General features: G+C 28.8%; 2 protein-coding genes and 1 long non-coding RNA gene across 5 annotated transcripts in view; 1 reads left to right on the top strand and 2 right to left on the bottom strand.

The window, feature by feature from the left end:
- Positions 1-3,653, bottom strand: part of LOC118069404 (myb-like protein P) — a 20,040-nt gene extending 16,387 nt beyond the window's left edge. The window contains exon 1 of the mRNA XM_035087482.1: positions 3,542-3,653. The gene's annotated coding sequence lies outside the window, so the exon portion shown is untranslated. The remainder of the gene's footprint in view (positions 1-3,541) is intronic.
- LOC118069407 (neuroglobin-like) lies at positions 3,604-15,862 on the top strand. Of its 3 annotated transcripts, none has more exons than XM_035087488.1 (7): positions 3,604-3,743; positions 3,852-4,298; positions 4,692-4,842; positions 7,455-7,561; positions 8,017-8,718; positions 11,628-11,859; positions 14,729-15,862. In XM_035087488.1, exons 5-7 carry the CDS (start codon positions 8,525-8,527, stop codon positions 14,882-14,884), a joined length of 582 nt encoding a protein of 193 aa, XP_034943379.1. In that variant the 5' UTR covers positions 3,604-3,743; positions 3,852-4,298; positions 4,692-4,842; positions 7,455-7,561; positions 8,017-8,524; the 3' UTR covers positions 14,885-15,862. The 3 variants fall into 3 exon arrangements, with proteins under 3 accessions (XP_034943379.1, XP_034943381.1, XP_034943382.1); XM_035087490.1 differs by having other exon boundaries at positions 3,852-3,950; XM_035087491.1 differs by lacking the exons at positions 3,604-3,743; positions 3,852-4,298; positions 4,692-4,842 and adding an exon at positions 7,008-7,218.
- LOC118069409 (uncharacterized) lies at positions 12,560-13,731 on the bottom strand. Its single transcript, XR_004690609.1, has 4 exons — positions 13,196-13,731; positions 12,889-13,024; positions 12,692-12,797; positions 12,560-12,583 (listed from the first exon to the last, which is right to left on the bottom strand). It is a non-coding gene; the product is annotated as an uncharacterized lncRNA (long non-coding RNA).

Below are 15,862 nucleotides of genomic sequence, written 5' to 3' on the forward strand. Positions count from 1 at the left end.
TCAATCCCCCAACTAAATAGCTGAAGAGTTGGGCACCTGGAGCAGACAGAGTTGTAAATTATGCAGGTGGCCTCTAAAACTCGTCATAGAGTGTAAAAAATATCTTACACTTCAATTAATCTTTTTCCATCAGTTTATGATTGAAATGTGAAGGAAATCTGGCTCCAGGTAACCTTGATAGATAGCTAAATGAGCTTGCTATTTGGATGATTGCATAAAAAAGAAATCCCTTTGGCGATAATTATAGCAAGGAGCATGTTGGTTGATGATGAGTTTAGATATTTTTTCATTCTAGATAGTACTATGGTCTCTTTAACTACGCAAAGCAGGTTTACTATATGGCGAGACACTACATCAGGTAAAATAGGGGGAAGTACGCTTGGCTGAATTTAAAAGTCTTGTCAGTCGAGCATGTACAGTCTTGACGGATACTCTCTTCCACCTTCCTCGTATTTTTAAGACTTTTGGTGTCTTCACTTTTTCAGAATAATATATACATGTATATATGACATGTACTGTTGGATATCCTGACTGTTGTATCAACGAATATTCCCACGATATGGCTTTTAATTTTTTTAATTTACCGGAAGTCAAAATGCCATTCATAAGTAATCCACTGCTTCTGTGACAATTTTTATGATTGTTATCAGAGTGCAGATAAATCCTTGGTAATAATTAGAAAGAAAGTGTCCATTTTAAGAGGATTCAAAGACAAAAGGCTTTTTATTCTCTTTGGACTGAGAAATAAATTTGGTTCAATGATTAAAGAAAGGTTCTGGATGATCAGACGTTGGCCAGCTGTCTTGAGCGAATAATTTTATTCAATTATTTTTTTCCTTCTAACTGATTTTATGAGTGACTGGTTCATTTCATTTCTAATTCAATTTTACTAATTAAAGAAAAAAATCTTTTCCTAAAATTAATACTCTTCTAGATTAGCACAAGTGAGTTGGAAAAAAATACTTGGCTGATGGTTCCAAAGCTTAAATCCTTTGTTTTCTATCATTCAGACTTATTATTCAAAGTTTAAATGTTGATGATTTATTTTAAAAACTGAATGAATTTATTTCTTTTGTTTCACAGCTTTGATTTTGTCCCTCCATGAGAATTTATTTATGTAAAAATCTGTAATGTGATAATATTAATAAAGTTATTGTTGAAAATAGCGTTATTACAGATTATATATTTTGAAATTACCAAGCGGTGGTTAACGCATAATATCTCATAGCCATACTGCACCAGGGCTTATTTAAATAAATCATATAACATTATTATTATGATCATTATTATTATAATGGTGGCATGCAACATCAAAGGAATGCAAATAAATGTAACAAAATTATTAATCTCCTCCAGGCTTATACTAGACTATATTACCATTATTATTACAATCATCTCAACGCACATCAGGACAAAATTCTGCAGGAAGTTTTCGCAGTTTTACTTTTTTAGAATAATATCTTGCTTGGTTTGCGTGTTGTAGATGGTTATAAAGATGCTCACGCATACTGCGTTTTTTAATATTGATCATTAGGTTGATGAAAAACAAGAACGAAGCCTTAGCTGAAAGAAAAAGAAGAAAAGTCTATGATACCCATGATGAAACAGTGAAAATAAAAAGTTAAATATTATAGATCTTGGACTGGAAAAATTCCTTAGTGAAAATCGGTATCATAGTGGAGGTAAATTGATGATAAGTCAGAAGAGGTAAAGGAATACTAGTACCTCAACTCGAATTAACTTGGTATAGTTGTGATTCTTTGGAGCAATTTTCACTTTTTAAGCCAGTTTTATTCCATCATACAGCTTTTAAACAGCTTGAAATAGTTTTTACTCCAAAGCAGAAATTTTTCTTTCATACTGTTGACTTTACTTTATTTTACCTTAAATCCAACGGTAATATTTACTGAAGAAATTGATTAGAATAAAATTCAAATAAGCATGGAAAATTCATCTAATAAATAAAAGCCAATTCCACTTTATCTATCCTCAATCATAATTACTTTCCAATAATTAACTATTTACTAAACATAACCTTAATTTAAAGTGAAAATATTTAGATTTTTTCTCTCAGCATGATCAGAGAAATAAATATTGGTTTTTATTTCTTATCAGTTCCATTCAATCGAAAGTGTACTTTCGATTCAAAAATAGAGCCTTTGATCACGAGAGGGTCATATTAAAATGAAATGAATGAAGAAATAAAATACTACACACAAGCCAAAGTATCCCGTTAAATGTTGAATGGGTATTTTTCCTAATGATCCAATGTAAATCGAGTTGATCGATGTAAAATAATTTTTTTTCAAGCAACCTGGGCAATTTCTGCACCTGTTCCTCTTGAGCAGTACTGCAGCAGGCTTGAATTTAAAAGTGCACGATTGGCATTGCAAGCGTTACAATCGCCATTACGGGCAGTCACCTTGAAGAGAGTGGAAGAGAGTACATAGTATCTCATACAATCATACAGCATACGTATATCGGTATGTAGACCTCTGTATACTTATCTTGCACAGACTGTAAATGTAGACGTAAATATATAGTGGAAGAGACGAACGCGTGCAGGAGACTCACGCAGAGCAATGAACGCGTAAAACAGGATTACAAGTGATAGGAAAACCTGTTTTGTTTTATCCCTAATTATCATTACTACTTGTTCAGACGATACATATTTCAGCCACTAGACCATTACCAATGTCAATTAATCCAGTGTTTATAATAACTATTTTTCCTCAAAACACTTGGAGTACGTGCACCATGGATAACAAGCTGTACAGAAACAGGGCTACCACGTTTTTAAAATAAAAAAAGTTTCCATTTTTTTTTTTTATTTGTTTGGAACAAGCAATGATATCGATAAATAATACAACATGACCAGAAACTGGTAGCAAACTTGGTGGCTTTATTAATCCTTAATAAAACCTTCAATTGATTCAAATTTCCTACCATCTCATACAGTTTAGTTCAGACGTTAATGTTGTGATAGTTATTGGTCATAAAGAGTTAATTTAATTTTTTCTTTTAAGACACTAAAGTTTTTTGTAATTAATTATGATGAGTCTTCAAGTGTGACATTGATCAACAATATTAGCATCTGAATGAAATAAATTATTGACATAACAGATTAAATAGTAACGATTTTTGACGTTTAATTGATGATATAAAATGATCACCTTTCTTTATCTCCTACACATTTAATTGATTACATAAATCATTAAAGGTAAATTTTTGTTTAAAAATATTCAAAGATTTTATCTCCAGTGTTTTTTTTATCATTTGTAATATTTTCAGGGCTTCAGTGTAGGAGTTTTCACCTTTCCCAATGATGTTTCTTTTCAAAAGTATCACTCTCAAGAACTATTGTCAATGTTTAAACGACAAAAATATTTTTCCTTCATTAAAATAGTTATTTAATGCTTATTCATAGTCTAGGTAAACCAAGAAACTCTTTAGTTTACTTTGAATGATAGTTTTCTATTGTTTATAAGTAAATAGAATGTTTTCTCTACACAGGTAAATACTGATACATTTGGAGACTTACCTGAATAACTGTGCTTCCAATTTGCCTGATTTTAGTAATTCCATTTTATAAAAAAAAAGTAGATATTATCGAGTAATTAGTGTTACTTCTATTTCTTCATCAACTTTACCACTCACTAATTACAATCCAAATAATGATTATTCTTTGAAGCCAGCTCATTACATCAGTACCAATTAAATTAAGAAATAACAAGACTTGGAAGGTAAGATAAATAACAAGCACCACTAATAATTAAATATTAAATATAAAAAATTTGTAAATTGATCATTAAATAGACTTGAAAGATTCATGTGCTCACAATGGATTGCAGGTAAATCCGACGATCCTGCGACTGACTAGACGCCGAGCAGCATCGAGCCGGTTATCCGGATAGCCGCGAAACACACAGTCAGGTGGGAGAGAAGAAGGCGTAAGTACAAGAGAAAGAGGGACTTGAACTACTACGAAGACTAAGTAAAGAATAAAGGAAGAAAAAAGATTGAAAACGGTGGTAACATGACTCTCTAACTCGTCCCACTCTTTTCAATTCCTCACCCAACCGATCTCATACACAAACTCAATTATTATTTCGACCTGCTGCTGCTGCTACGTATAAGCTTACCAGTTATTTAAACACACCAGTGAAATCTATACTATGACATTACGGAATTACCTGAACCGCTCACTATAACCATTGGCCTGAAAAACGCTCCAGAAGAGTCTCCAGTGATATCCAAACTCTCTTCAATCTTCATCATCATTCATATTATAAACATATGTATGTATGTGTGTCGGGTCTTTTTTAAGTTAGGTCTTTTCATTTGAAAACCATACCTGGCAATCAAATTCAAACCACAATACACGGATTAAGTTGGGAAAAAAAATCATTTTATTGTTTTTCTTTATTTAGTCATTTTGATGAATTATTTTTATATGAATTGATCTTAAGAAATTTTGATTTATTATTTTTTTCTGAGGTGAATAATAGATGGTTGGTTAATTGAGTGTTGAAGAAATTATTATTTATTTTTCACTTGAAAAACTTAATATTATAATTGGTGCTTGTTGATCCGTTGACGCATATAGCTCATTTTTAAAGAACAAATAATTTTTTTATTATATTTTATTTGAACTTTCAATTCAAACAATTAATTATTATATTTTTTCACAGTTGAACCTGGTATTAGAAGAATTTTCCAAACATTCTGAAGAATAAAAATAAAAATCATCGGAAAGATTATCAAGAATTTTTAATGGATTTTCTATCACAAAAATGGGTTGGATGTTGTTGGAAGCACATCAGATACACTAGGGATTTTACGGTATCTAGAGATGATAATTATCTTTCTTGAATTTTCCTAGTATCGAGTGAAATATGAAAAAAATATATATGTATAGAAGATAGCAATTTTTTTTTTAATTAAAATGCTGAAAAATTATTAACAAAAATTACTAGCAAAAATCGAGATTAATTTATTGCAGCTATTAATTACTATTCTCCATACCTGTTGGTCATTGTCATAATTAGAACAGAAAAGATAAATGTAAATCTTGAAGATGTCTCAGACCAATCTGAATATCACTTGGATAAATCCATGCTATAAATCATGTATATCCTTCTTGTAAATATCCTATTATCTTGAGAGTTGTTGTAATTGAATTTTCTTTCAGACAAAAGATTTACTATTTCTTTATTTATTTATCGATAAAGGTATCAACCATTTCTAAGGAACCCTTGCTAATCGAATAAAATCTATCCAAAATCAAGTGTTGAAGTTTTAGCAGATTTTGACATGAATGGATGATAAAGAACACGACGTTTTACTCATAAAAAATAGTATAATAAAACAGAGGCTTCAGAATATAACAGTTAGACCAAGTATATCAAAGAGATCATAAAGCAGAAAAACACTAGAGATATTTTCCTAATTTTTATGGAAGGTAATCTCACGAAACAGATGTGTTTAACAGTAAAAAATGAGTGGGATTACGTATTTCGTACTTTGAGAGCTTCATTATTGTGAAAAGAAGTAAAGGAGAATAAGAGGAAGATGGAGAATGAAAAGTAGTGTGGTTGAACGGATGATGTGAAGGAAACGTGCATATAGGGATTTCGTGATCTACACCCATTGTGTGTTGGAGCGTTTTCTCACGAGATACCTTGGACTCTAATTATATGTCTGGAATGCTCCTAAAACCTATGGCTTGATTGCTAAATATTCCGTGGCCATTTTAGGCCACAGACTAAATTTGGGAGTCGATGAAAAAAAGTCAGATAATGTTTTGTAGCTTCTACACAATCCTACTTGCGTCAATCTATGTTATTATTTCAGAACTTTTTATTTCTATTTCTGTGTCATTCTCTTTTTTATTAACCAATTCAGCTTTCGAGAAGAAATCAGGTTATTGAAATATTAATTGGACAGACATAATCAATTGTGTTCATTCAATAACAGCTTTTTTTTCTGCTGGAGTTCATGGAAGTAGATTAGAAATTCGAAAGATAAAATTAAAATTAACTTAAATAAAAATCATTAATTGGTTATTGGAAATTGGATATTTTATTTATTTATTCATCAATCAATTTTCTGATTTACAGTCATTTTAATTTTCAATAAATCTGCTAAGCAAAGATATAGATTTATTGAATGTTGAATAAAGAATAAATACATTTGCTAATTATATTGACTTGCTAGTAATTTAATTCAAAATAACTCGAAAAATAGTAAATGTAATTTATAATATCTTCAAAGTTTCTATTGAATTTGTATCAATATCTCCAGACTACTTCAACTATATCTAATTTCGTGGAACTTAATCAACATTCAACTGAAAAAAAAAGTCGTCAAAGGATTTTGACATACATATTTCTATTTAATTATATTTATCACAGAAATAAAAAAAAAAAAGCTTTGAAATGTTTTATCAGAAATAAAATAAGCTCTGATTTACCTCATATTTAGAATTGAACAAAATTTATTACTGTCAAATTATAACAATGAATCTTGATCAAGAAAATACCACATTTTATCAGCTTTCACTTTTGACTAAGCCTGAGCTACATCAACTGATGACATTAATTTCAAATCCACTTCACACAATGCTTATCCACCAAACAAAATGATGAACACAATTACGACCAAAAGTCTTTTGAATCTTGATTTTTTTAATTAAATAAAAATCAAAGCGATTTCATGTTAATTTTATGACAATTTCCTTTCTGTTTTTCCCCTCTATAAACAGTAGATTTAATGTATGATAATTTGGAGCTGCAAGCTGTGAAGTTCGTCCCTTCAATCACACAATAGGTAGTTTTGAGGGTGGAATAAATGCATGATCTATAGAGATTGTAAATAGATATATGTATCAACGACATGCTGGACAAAAGTATCGAAAACTGTGCAAGCAGAATCTGATGTTTTTGAAGCGCAAGCGCATACCAGAGGGTTTATTATACGAGATGGCCTTAGTCTTAGTTCGTCTGGGCTTCAAGTAACATCACATTCGATTCGGAAACTCACCCTCACTCTATTTTTTCACTTTAGTCTCACTATAAATAAGTTGGTCATGTAATAAACAACATTTCTCCTGAATTCTTTGAGCTTCAATTGGATGTGAATTTATCCTGGCTAAGCTCTCCAGTGATCAATATAACGAAAAGCAGTAAATAAATCTTCAAGAATTCAACTATATCAAACGTGAGCTGGGAATATTGACGTGACGTCGTTCTCGTGTCTCATCTTAAAGTTGCTTGATGATAAAATGATTCCTTGAGACTATTTTAAATTGTCTTCTAGTGTTATTGCTATTTGATAAAAAATTATCATTACTTTTTCTTTTGTTACTAATTGGGTGGGATGTAGTTAAAATGATATTAAGTGAAATTAATTCCAAGTAATTAATTGTTAAATAAATTTATTTTGTCTGCTTATAGTGATACTGATGTCATTTCACCCTACAATGGCAATATTGGCTCTCAGGCACATCAATGACACAAGTTGAACCCAATAAAAAGATTCAATTTGTAAAAATATTTTAGGGGTAAGTTTGCTCTGATGGAGTGAGAAATTCATTAAGGGAATGGCTTACGTGTTAATTCGGAAATTTATCAGAAAGATAAGATAGTGAATGTTTAGAGGCTTTTTTTTTTCTCGAGTGCTTTATAAGTTGGAAAAAAAAATTTTAAAAAACTTTGCTTGAACTTTGAAATTGAAGTATTACAGTTAGTTAAAGTTGCTTTAGTTTTTTTTAATTATTGTCGAATGAATTTTTTTTTCATTAAAAAAAAACAAAAAAAGATTAAAATAAACTTTTCAAAGTAGAAAATTACTCTTTATTTTATTATTACTTATAAATGAAAATAATTGTGTTTATTGAATATAAATCTTTGAATCATCAACATCCATTTGGGGGTTTTTTGAATGAGAATATTTTGATAAATATTTGTTTAGGTATAGTTAATAATAAAAAAAATGATAAAGCATTTTTCGTTGCAGTATTGATAGCAAACAAATCCATAATAATGAGGAAGATGAGTGATTCATTATTAAAAGGAGCTAAGAGTTTACTGTGCTATCCATTGGGATCATTGTAAATAATCCTGATGGACATGTTCAGAGTGCACCTGTGACTGAGCTACTTGACAGTAATAGTTATACATTTGAATTGGTATAAAAGCTCAATAAAATTGCCAGAAGAACGACGCGACGAAAGAGAAAAAAACGGAAGAAGGTGGTGTAGAATATGGGGAGGAAGAGATGGGTGAATTGTTGAAGCGGGGGATAAGTTGAAAGGGAGGGAGTTTGAGGAAGTTGGTTTTTATTTGCATCTATTGATAAATTCTTCAACAAGTTTGTGGAATCAATGATTACCGGTCCTTATAATAAAGAAATAATAATAACGATAAAAGGTATTAAATAAAATTTTGAAGAAGAATATAAATTAATTATAGTGACTGTGAAAATTCAAACGATCATCCATTCAAGTGCGATAAAATCAGATAAAATGGGGTGCGAATTGACTAAATTGGCATCCACATCAACAACACAACAAAACCAAAGCGGAAGGGAATCACCACCACCACCAGCCGAAACTGATCCACGACTGCCACTCACTGCAAGACAAAAATTCACCATCATTGCCAGTTGGAAGGCTGTTGCAAGGGCTATGGAACCAACTGGTATCTACATGTTTGTCAAGTGAGCGAATAATCGCTTTTCTAACTTACCATCATCCTCATAAGCTATTATCCCTCTATCTATTTTTTACTTCATCCTGGCGTGTAATTACACTGCGTTACAAGATTTCATATCCACCAGTTGAAGTATTGACTTTAAGGGATTTTCCACTCGGTAAATTTAAATGTAAAATCAGGAATAAGCTATCATGTTTGGCTTTTTATTTTTTATCAAACATGTTTGAAAATAGAATGGATTAAATTTCATTTCACCGATGATTTCTTATTTTCTGATTATTAAATAAAAATGATGAACAATAAAATGGAAATTTTTTTAAATATTGTATCAAATAATATATGCTAAATAATTTTATTCTGATAATCAACCCAACTTTTATGAGCTTTATTAGGTGGTTATCAATTATTCAAAATTATTCGAGTTAGGTTTGACTAATGAATATCTAGTCATAATAGATAAAAAAATTTCCATTAGAAATGAATTATTTATATTTCATGATAATTATTTTCTCATTTCCACACAAATTCATTTGAAAATCTATGTAAATATAATCAGTAAAAATTCATTGTTCCAATATTTAATAATCTATCTCTTAAATTACTGAAATAAAGTACTCAAAGTGTTTTTACAAAAAATTTAATAAAAATTTCCTTTGAAGTTGGTAAATAAATATTTTTATTACGATATGAAAAAATTAAATAAATATTATTAAATTTTCTTTTTTTTTAAATCATGATTTATTATAATTAAAAATATTTATTTCATCAAATCAACATGTGATATTGAATTTTAAATAACGCTCATTAGTATCAAAAATTTCTAGATTTTTTTCATGGTTATGAAAAATCATTTAAATAAATTGTGGTAAAAAATATAGAAAAATATGGAGTGTAGATGTTCTATTTATTTATCAAAATCTATAAAAAATACCCACGAAGTAAAAAGTTAATAAAGTTAACTGGTTGGATATGAAAAAAATTGAAATGTCTTCTATGATGTTAATCCAAGAATCCTTTTCAACTTCATAAAAGACATAAAGAACCAGTTATTATATCATCTTTCCCCAAGAGAATATTTGTTAGGATTTTTGCAATAAAAAGAAAAATATAACAAATATTCATCCAATGGAAATAAAAATCTCCATCACCTAGATTGATTTTTTTTTTCAACAATAAATTGCATGTATTTTTTGTAATCAACATGATCAAACTTTGTCTATAGGTTGAAAAACAAAAAAAGAAATATTTCATGAACAGTTGAAAAATTACACAATAACTCAATCCACCAATAAAAGTCGGCTGTAAAGGTCCAGTTCAACCCTAGTAGCCTAGCCTGCTGAATCATTTTCAGTTTGATCATCAGTATTTTTATCTGAAATGATAGAGTAGCTAAATTCTCAAAGCATAGAAACAACAATCAACTATTATAGTATAAATAAATAAAACACTTTACAAAAATTACCAGATACTGTAGAATGATTTCGAGCTATAATATTTATATTGAATGTGACTGTTGGTTATCAGCTCTCAACATCAGCTGTCATGAATCGAAAAATAACTGGAGATCCAATCGTGATAAGACATAATAAGATTAGATGCTCTACTAAAGTAAATGGGTTCAAATTTATTTGTCGTTTTTCAATGGAAGTTTTATAAAAATTTAATCAATCTATAGAAATAATTAAAGTTTAAGTCATAAATGATTACATTAAATTTACTTTAATGATTTTGATGGAAAAAAGAATAAAACTTAAATAAGAATCAAGATATAAACCAGGAAAAACACGATTTAACACATTTTTATTTTGTTCTATAAAGCTAACTAGCTTTTTTACTTGCTAGAAATTCTACAGAGTTGAATAAATAAACAAAACATTTCTAACACATCAACTTTTTGTTATATTTAGCTTGAGTTTTCCTCGAGTTTTTCGTTACATAAAAAAGAAATAGAAAAGCTTAAGAGATATTCAAGTTATTTCATTGGATTAATTATTTAATTTTTGAATTATTTATATTTTTTTAATTGTTACTACTTCAAAGAAACAGTATTTCATATTTAAAAAATAAGTTTACAAATCCACTAAACACAATTTATACAGCTTTTCTATGGTAGTATTCTTTGCTGAATGCACTTGACGTATTTCAATTTAACTTGTTTTGCATGCTCAATTTTTCATCATTTCTTTTAAATTAGAAAATCATTCAACCATGATCAATAAATTTTGAAAAAGTATAACAAATATTACTATTAAAGAATAAAAATGATTAAAAACAATTTGATGATTATTATTCTTCTACTAAAGAAGATTTTTCATTTATAAAAAGAAATTCCAGACTTTTCATTTTAAAAATGCCACCGTCTGGAAGATATTTCAACGTCAACTATTCTTACATTTTTGAGTTTAGCCATTTTCGAGACAACATAATTCTATCTCGAGAAGATGAAGAAGAAAATGATATCAAAAAATAAATAAGAGCTTAAATTAAAAAAAATGACCTAGATAATCCTTCTATACTTAACCAATAGGAATATTTGAATTTCAATTTCTTTCAAATCACAAATAAGTAAATAAATAAATGATTGGATGTAGGACACTAAGTGATGGTTACTGGATTGGAATCTCGTTAGCACTGACGCGTAGCAAGGTGCTTACTATCCATGAGATGATACGTCTTTCGGTTCAGTGATCATCCAGCTCGAGAAATCAATAAGCGGTCTTTTATCATCTAATGTTTTCTTCCATCGTTTTCGATATAAACTAGTAGTTACAGCTTTGACCATTTATTGCATGCATTTATGCACTTTATACATGTAAGCATATATTGACCATTTATTTTATCTTGCACACACCAATGCCAATTATATACCAGATAAGGAGCATTGAGATAATCCATTTACGTCGTTTGTGGTAGACTATTTGAGGACAACAGCGATCTACTGAACCTGTTCACTAAATTCCGTGAATTGAAGACAAAGGAGCAGCAAGCTTCTAGTATGGAACTGGCAGAGCATGCTACCAAGGTTATGGAGACTCTTGATGAAGGAATCAAGAGTCTTGATGATATGGATGTCTTCCTAACATATCTTCATCAAGTTGGAGCAACGCATACCAAAATTCCTGGATTTAATAGACAGTACTTTTGGGTAAGTTGACATTCTTCATCATTTCCTAGATTACCAGTCTGTCTATTATGGTCTTTTACTACTAAATCATTGATCCAAGTGACCTGAAATGTTGAAATGGACTTAGATGATCTATTTTGATGTTGGTTTATAAGTTTATGCTTGGACTATAAAAAGATTGTTGATCTAATCAATTTAACCTCCATTTCCATGTTCTTTGAGAACTGACTTTTAAGATGAACAATGGGGAGGGAAAAAAGAAATAATAAAAACAATAGAGGGAGTATCAAAACTGACCTAAAACACCATAAGAATGACTCGGACTAGCTTCCCTAAGGGAGTTAGATTAGTTCAGGACAGCCAAATATAGCCTTTGTGTAGGAAGTCGAGCATTTATTAAAAAGTTATATTAGTTGAGAAGAAAAATGATTTTTTCAACCAGTTTCAGTTCTGTAATTTTTTTCCCTTAGTTTCTTTTTGATATGTAAGGTCGGTCTGGTGCTATAAATGTGTGGGATAGTGAATCAATATAGAATAATAAAGAAAAAGATTTTCCTTGAGATATTTTTAAAAAAAACTTGATATCAAAATTTCTCAACATTCACTCTAAAGTCATGTTATTTTCTTGATTTCTGGTAAAACTATATCAAGTTCTAGTACACTAGTGGTACTTTTGCTGATTAAAAAAATTCTTCATATTTTTCTTTTAATCCGTCAAAGTAAAGAACATCCATGCACTGTTTATCTAGAAATTTTGACAGACACAATTTTTAGCTTCTAGAAGATTCAATAATAGAATACAATAAAATGTAAATTTTTTTTATTCCGCAAAAAGAATATTCTTTTATTTTACTTGTTTGTCCAGAATGACCTCAAAGTATTCGTTGGAAATTACATTTATTATTGAGTAAAGCTTTTATTCAATTTCGATGAAAAAATTCGATTGACTGAATATATATCTGGAATAAAAAAGAAAAAAAAATATTACATCTGTGAAACTATTTGATAATTTAAATATTTTTCATTTCCACATTTTTTAATTTAGCCTACCTTTCATAAATTCATTCCGACCTTTCACTATTGTCATCCTCCACTCAGAAAAATAATAATTTTTTATATTTTTCCCTAAATAAATTACTGTTATATTCCAACCAACTCATTGTTTTCCAAAATAATGACAATAAAACTTTATTGTTACAACAAATATTGCATTAAATTTAGAAAAAAAAGTTTGCCAATGTATTTTATCAGAATGATATTCAATTGAAGTTGAATGATGATGATCATGTAATTTAAAATGATATTATTGATAAAAAAATAAAAATGAAAGAATATTTTCACATAAAAGTTTCTTTACATTATAAATTCACAAGACTCGTTTACTACAGCGTGATAAAAGCTTCTGTATGGAATATATGAATTGATGTAGTAAAGGAATTCTTTGAATAAATGCAATAATTTCTTATGGCATATTCCCTTTGGATATTTCTTTCCTTCTGTCATTCTCAAACTTCTGTACACTGTCACAAAAGCTTCTTTGATTTTCTCTCTGGCGGTTTCCGTCGCTCACGTCGACAACCCCGAGATGAGCCAACCGTCGCTACTGCTGGTCCTATTGTGTCCTTGTACCATACAACGTGAGTGTAAGACAGCTTATACAGTGGAATAATACACCGTCAGGGCTACCAACACACACCACCCATACACTAACTACGCACACAACATACGAATGTCAATGCAATAAGCAGGTAACATGTTCATGGTACACGTCGACGTCAACAACTAAAGAGTTTGCATCTACCCACTACTATATATAAAATATAAAACAATAAAGTGAGGAATGAAAAACGACTAAAATATCTTTACTATTTACATACGAGTTTTCCTATTACATGTCTATTATTCAACAACTAGTTTGTTGTAGATACCAGCCAATGAAATAATGGAGAAATGTTTTATTATTCTTATCCTTTTATATTGTGAAATTTATTCTCAGTGAGATAATGCGGATTTTTGTTATTTTTTCATTCTGTTTGTGCAACAAGATAACTAATTTTAGCTTCAATGAATGGGAATTTTAGAGGTTGGCTAATAGAATCATTTTGTTGAATATCAAATGTGAAAAGTTGACTTTAAATAAACCTTTGAGAAAAACTACTGCTGTTATTTTATTCAATACAGAGTAGTAATATAAACTGAATATCATCAAATTATTCATAGGATTTTTTTTTTTTTTAAATTATTCGTAAGTTATGTTATTGAATTTTTACACTTACTATTTGAGATGTATATTTTTTTTTTCTCTACTTCCACCTGGTATTTTGTGATAAGAAAAAAATTTAATAAATATCTGTAGAATATTTTCTACACTAAATTTTTTACATATATTTGAAAATACTCTGAAAATGTTTTATCACCAACTCTTCTTTTTTTTTTTTTAATTTTATTTTTCATATTTTTTGAAATAAAATTATCAGTAAAAACATTTTCACACTTTTTCTCTCAATATTTATATTTTGGCTCTCACAAAAGATGAAAGAAAAATAAACAATGTACTTTAGAAAGGGAAAAAAGTACTTAACAATCATGGAATTATTATTTTATCAAAACAATTTTATTTTTCAAGTTAAAAAGTTTTATATACAATTACTTCAATTAATTACGACAATAATAAATGACTCTTTACTGATACGAATAATTTACAGTCGAATAATAAGAACAATTACTACTGAAAGGGTAATTTTTATTTTATGTCATTAAAAGAGAAAGAAAGAACACAAATAGAGTAATTTATTGGTAAAACACTTTCTTTACAAATTATAAAGCTCATTGATTTTCATTAATCTTTAAATAAGCCCTCAATAAATAATTCAATTCATTACTGTTGCAGAAAATCGAGACACCTTTTTTGGAGGCAGTTAAGCGAACTCTCGACGATCGTTACACGGAGAATGTGGAGAGTGTATATAAATTGACGATAAAGTTCATAATTGAGACATTAATTGATGGTTATGATAAAGCGCAAAAAGACAATACGAATTCTTAGTCTTTTTCAATGCACAAATGCTAGGCATGGATATACAGTTAATAATGAAAATGTGAAAAAATAAACTATATAAATATATACATATATATATATAAATATATTAAAATAAATATGTGTAAATACTTGAAACAAATATCGTGACCTATTGAAAATGATCAATAGCCAAAAAGACTCTAATCGTTTAAAACGGAAATTCTAGTCAATTCCATTATTATTATTTATTTATATTTCTTACTGTTTTTATGGCTGATCCTTCGTATATAATCATTATGAACTGATTATCTTGATAAAAATGAAAAATGTCATATTTAATCATACTATCTAAAATCCAAAGAAAAAACAAATTACAAAGTGTATTATTAAATTGTAAAATTAATGAAATGTGTGCATAGAGTGTATGTATGTGAGTGTTTATTTATTTCTTAGATTTGGAAATTTTATAAACCATCTAACAAAACTAAAGATAATTTTAAGAAAATTTAAAGTTAAATTAAATTATATAAAATGATTAATTATTTATTGTGTAAAATTATATGAAATGCTTATTAAGAGACTTCTTTGAATTTTACTTTCGCTGCATCTTAATGGGACTGAGGAAGTTATACTGGTAGCTGACTTGATAAGCATTTGATGTAATTATTAAATGAAAATACTTACATGTACCCATACAACACTTTCTCATGATCAACTGATCAAACAGTACTGACTTCTCTCATTGACATTTATAAAAATTAAAATGACTTTCCTGTGTAGACAGTCAAAATAATTATGTTAAATATTGAAATTTTTATTTTTATAATCTAAAATTAATTAAGTTAATATTTTAACGTTTAAAATTATTGGAAAAGTTATTCATTGTATTTTTTCAAATAGATATTTGGTGGTTGAACGTCATATGATTCAGGTGGTTAGATATTTCCAAAACGGAAGTAATCAACAAGACTGCGGTTTCCAAAAAAAAAAAAAAACAAAACCACA

Source organism: Chelonus insularis, unplaced genomic scaffold (genome assembly GCF_013357705.1).
Source record: "Chelonus insularis isolate UGA/USDA-ARS -01 unplaced genomic scaffold, ASM1335770v1 contig_408_pilon, whole genome shotgun sequence".
Classification (NCBI taxonomy): Eukaryota; Metazoa; Arthropoda; class Insecta; order Hymenoptera; family Braconidae; genus Chelonus; species Chelonus insularis.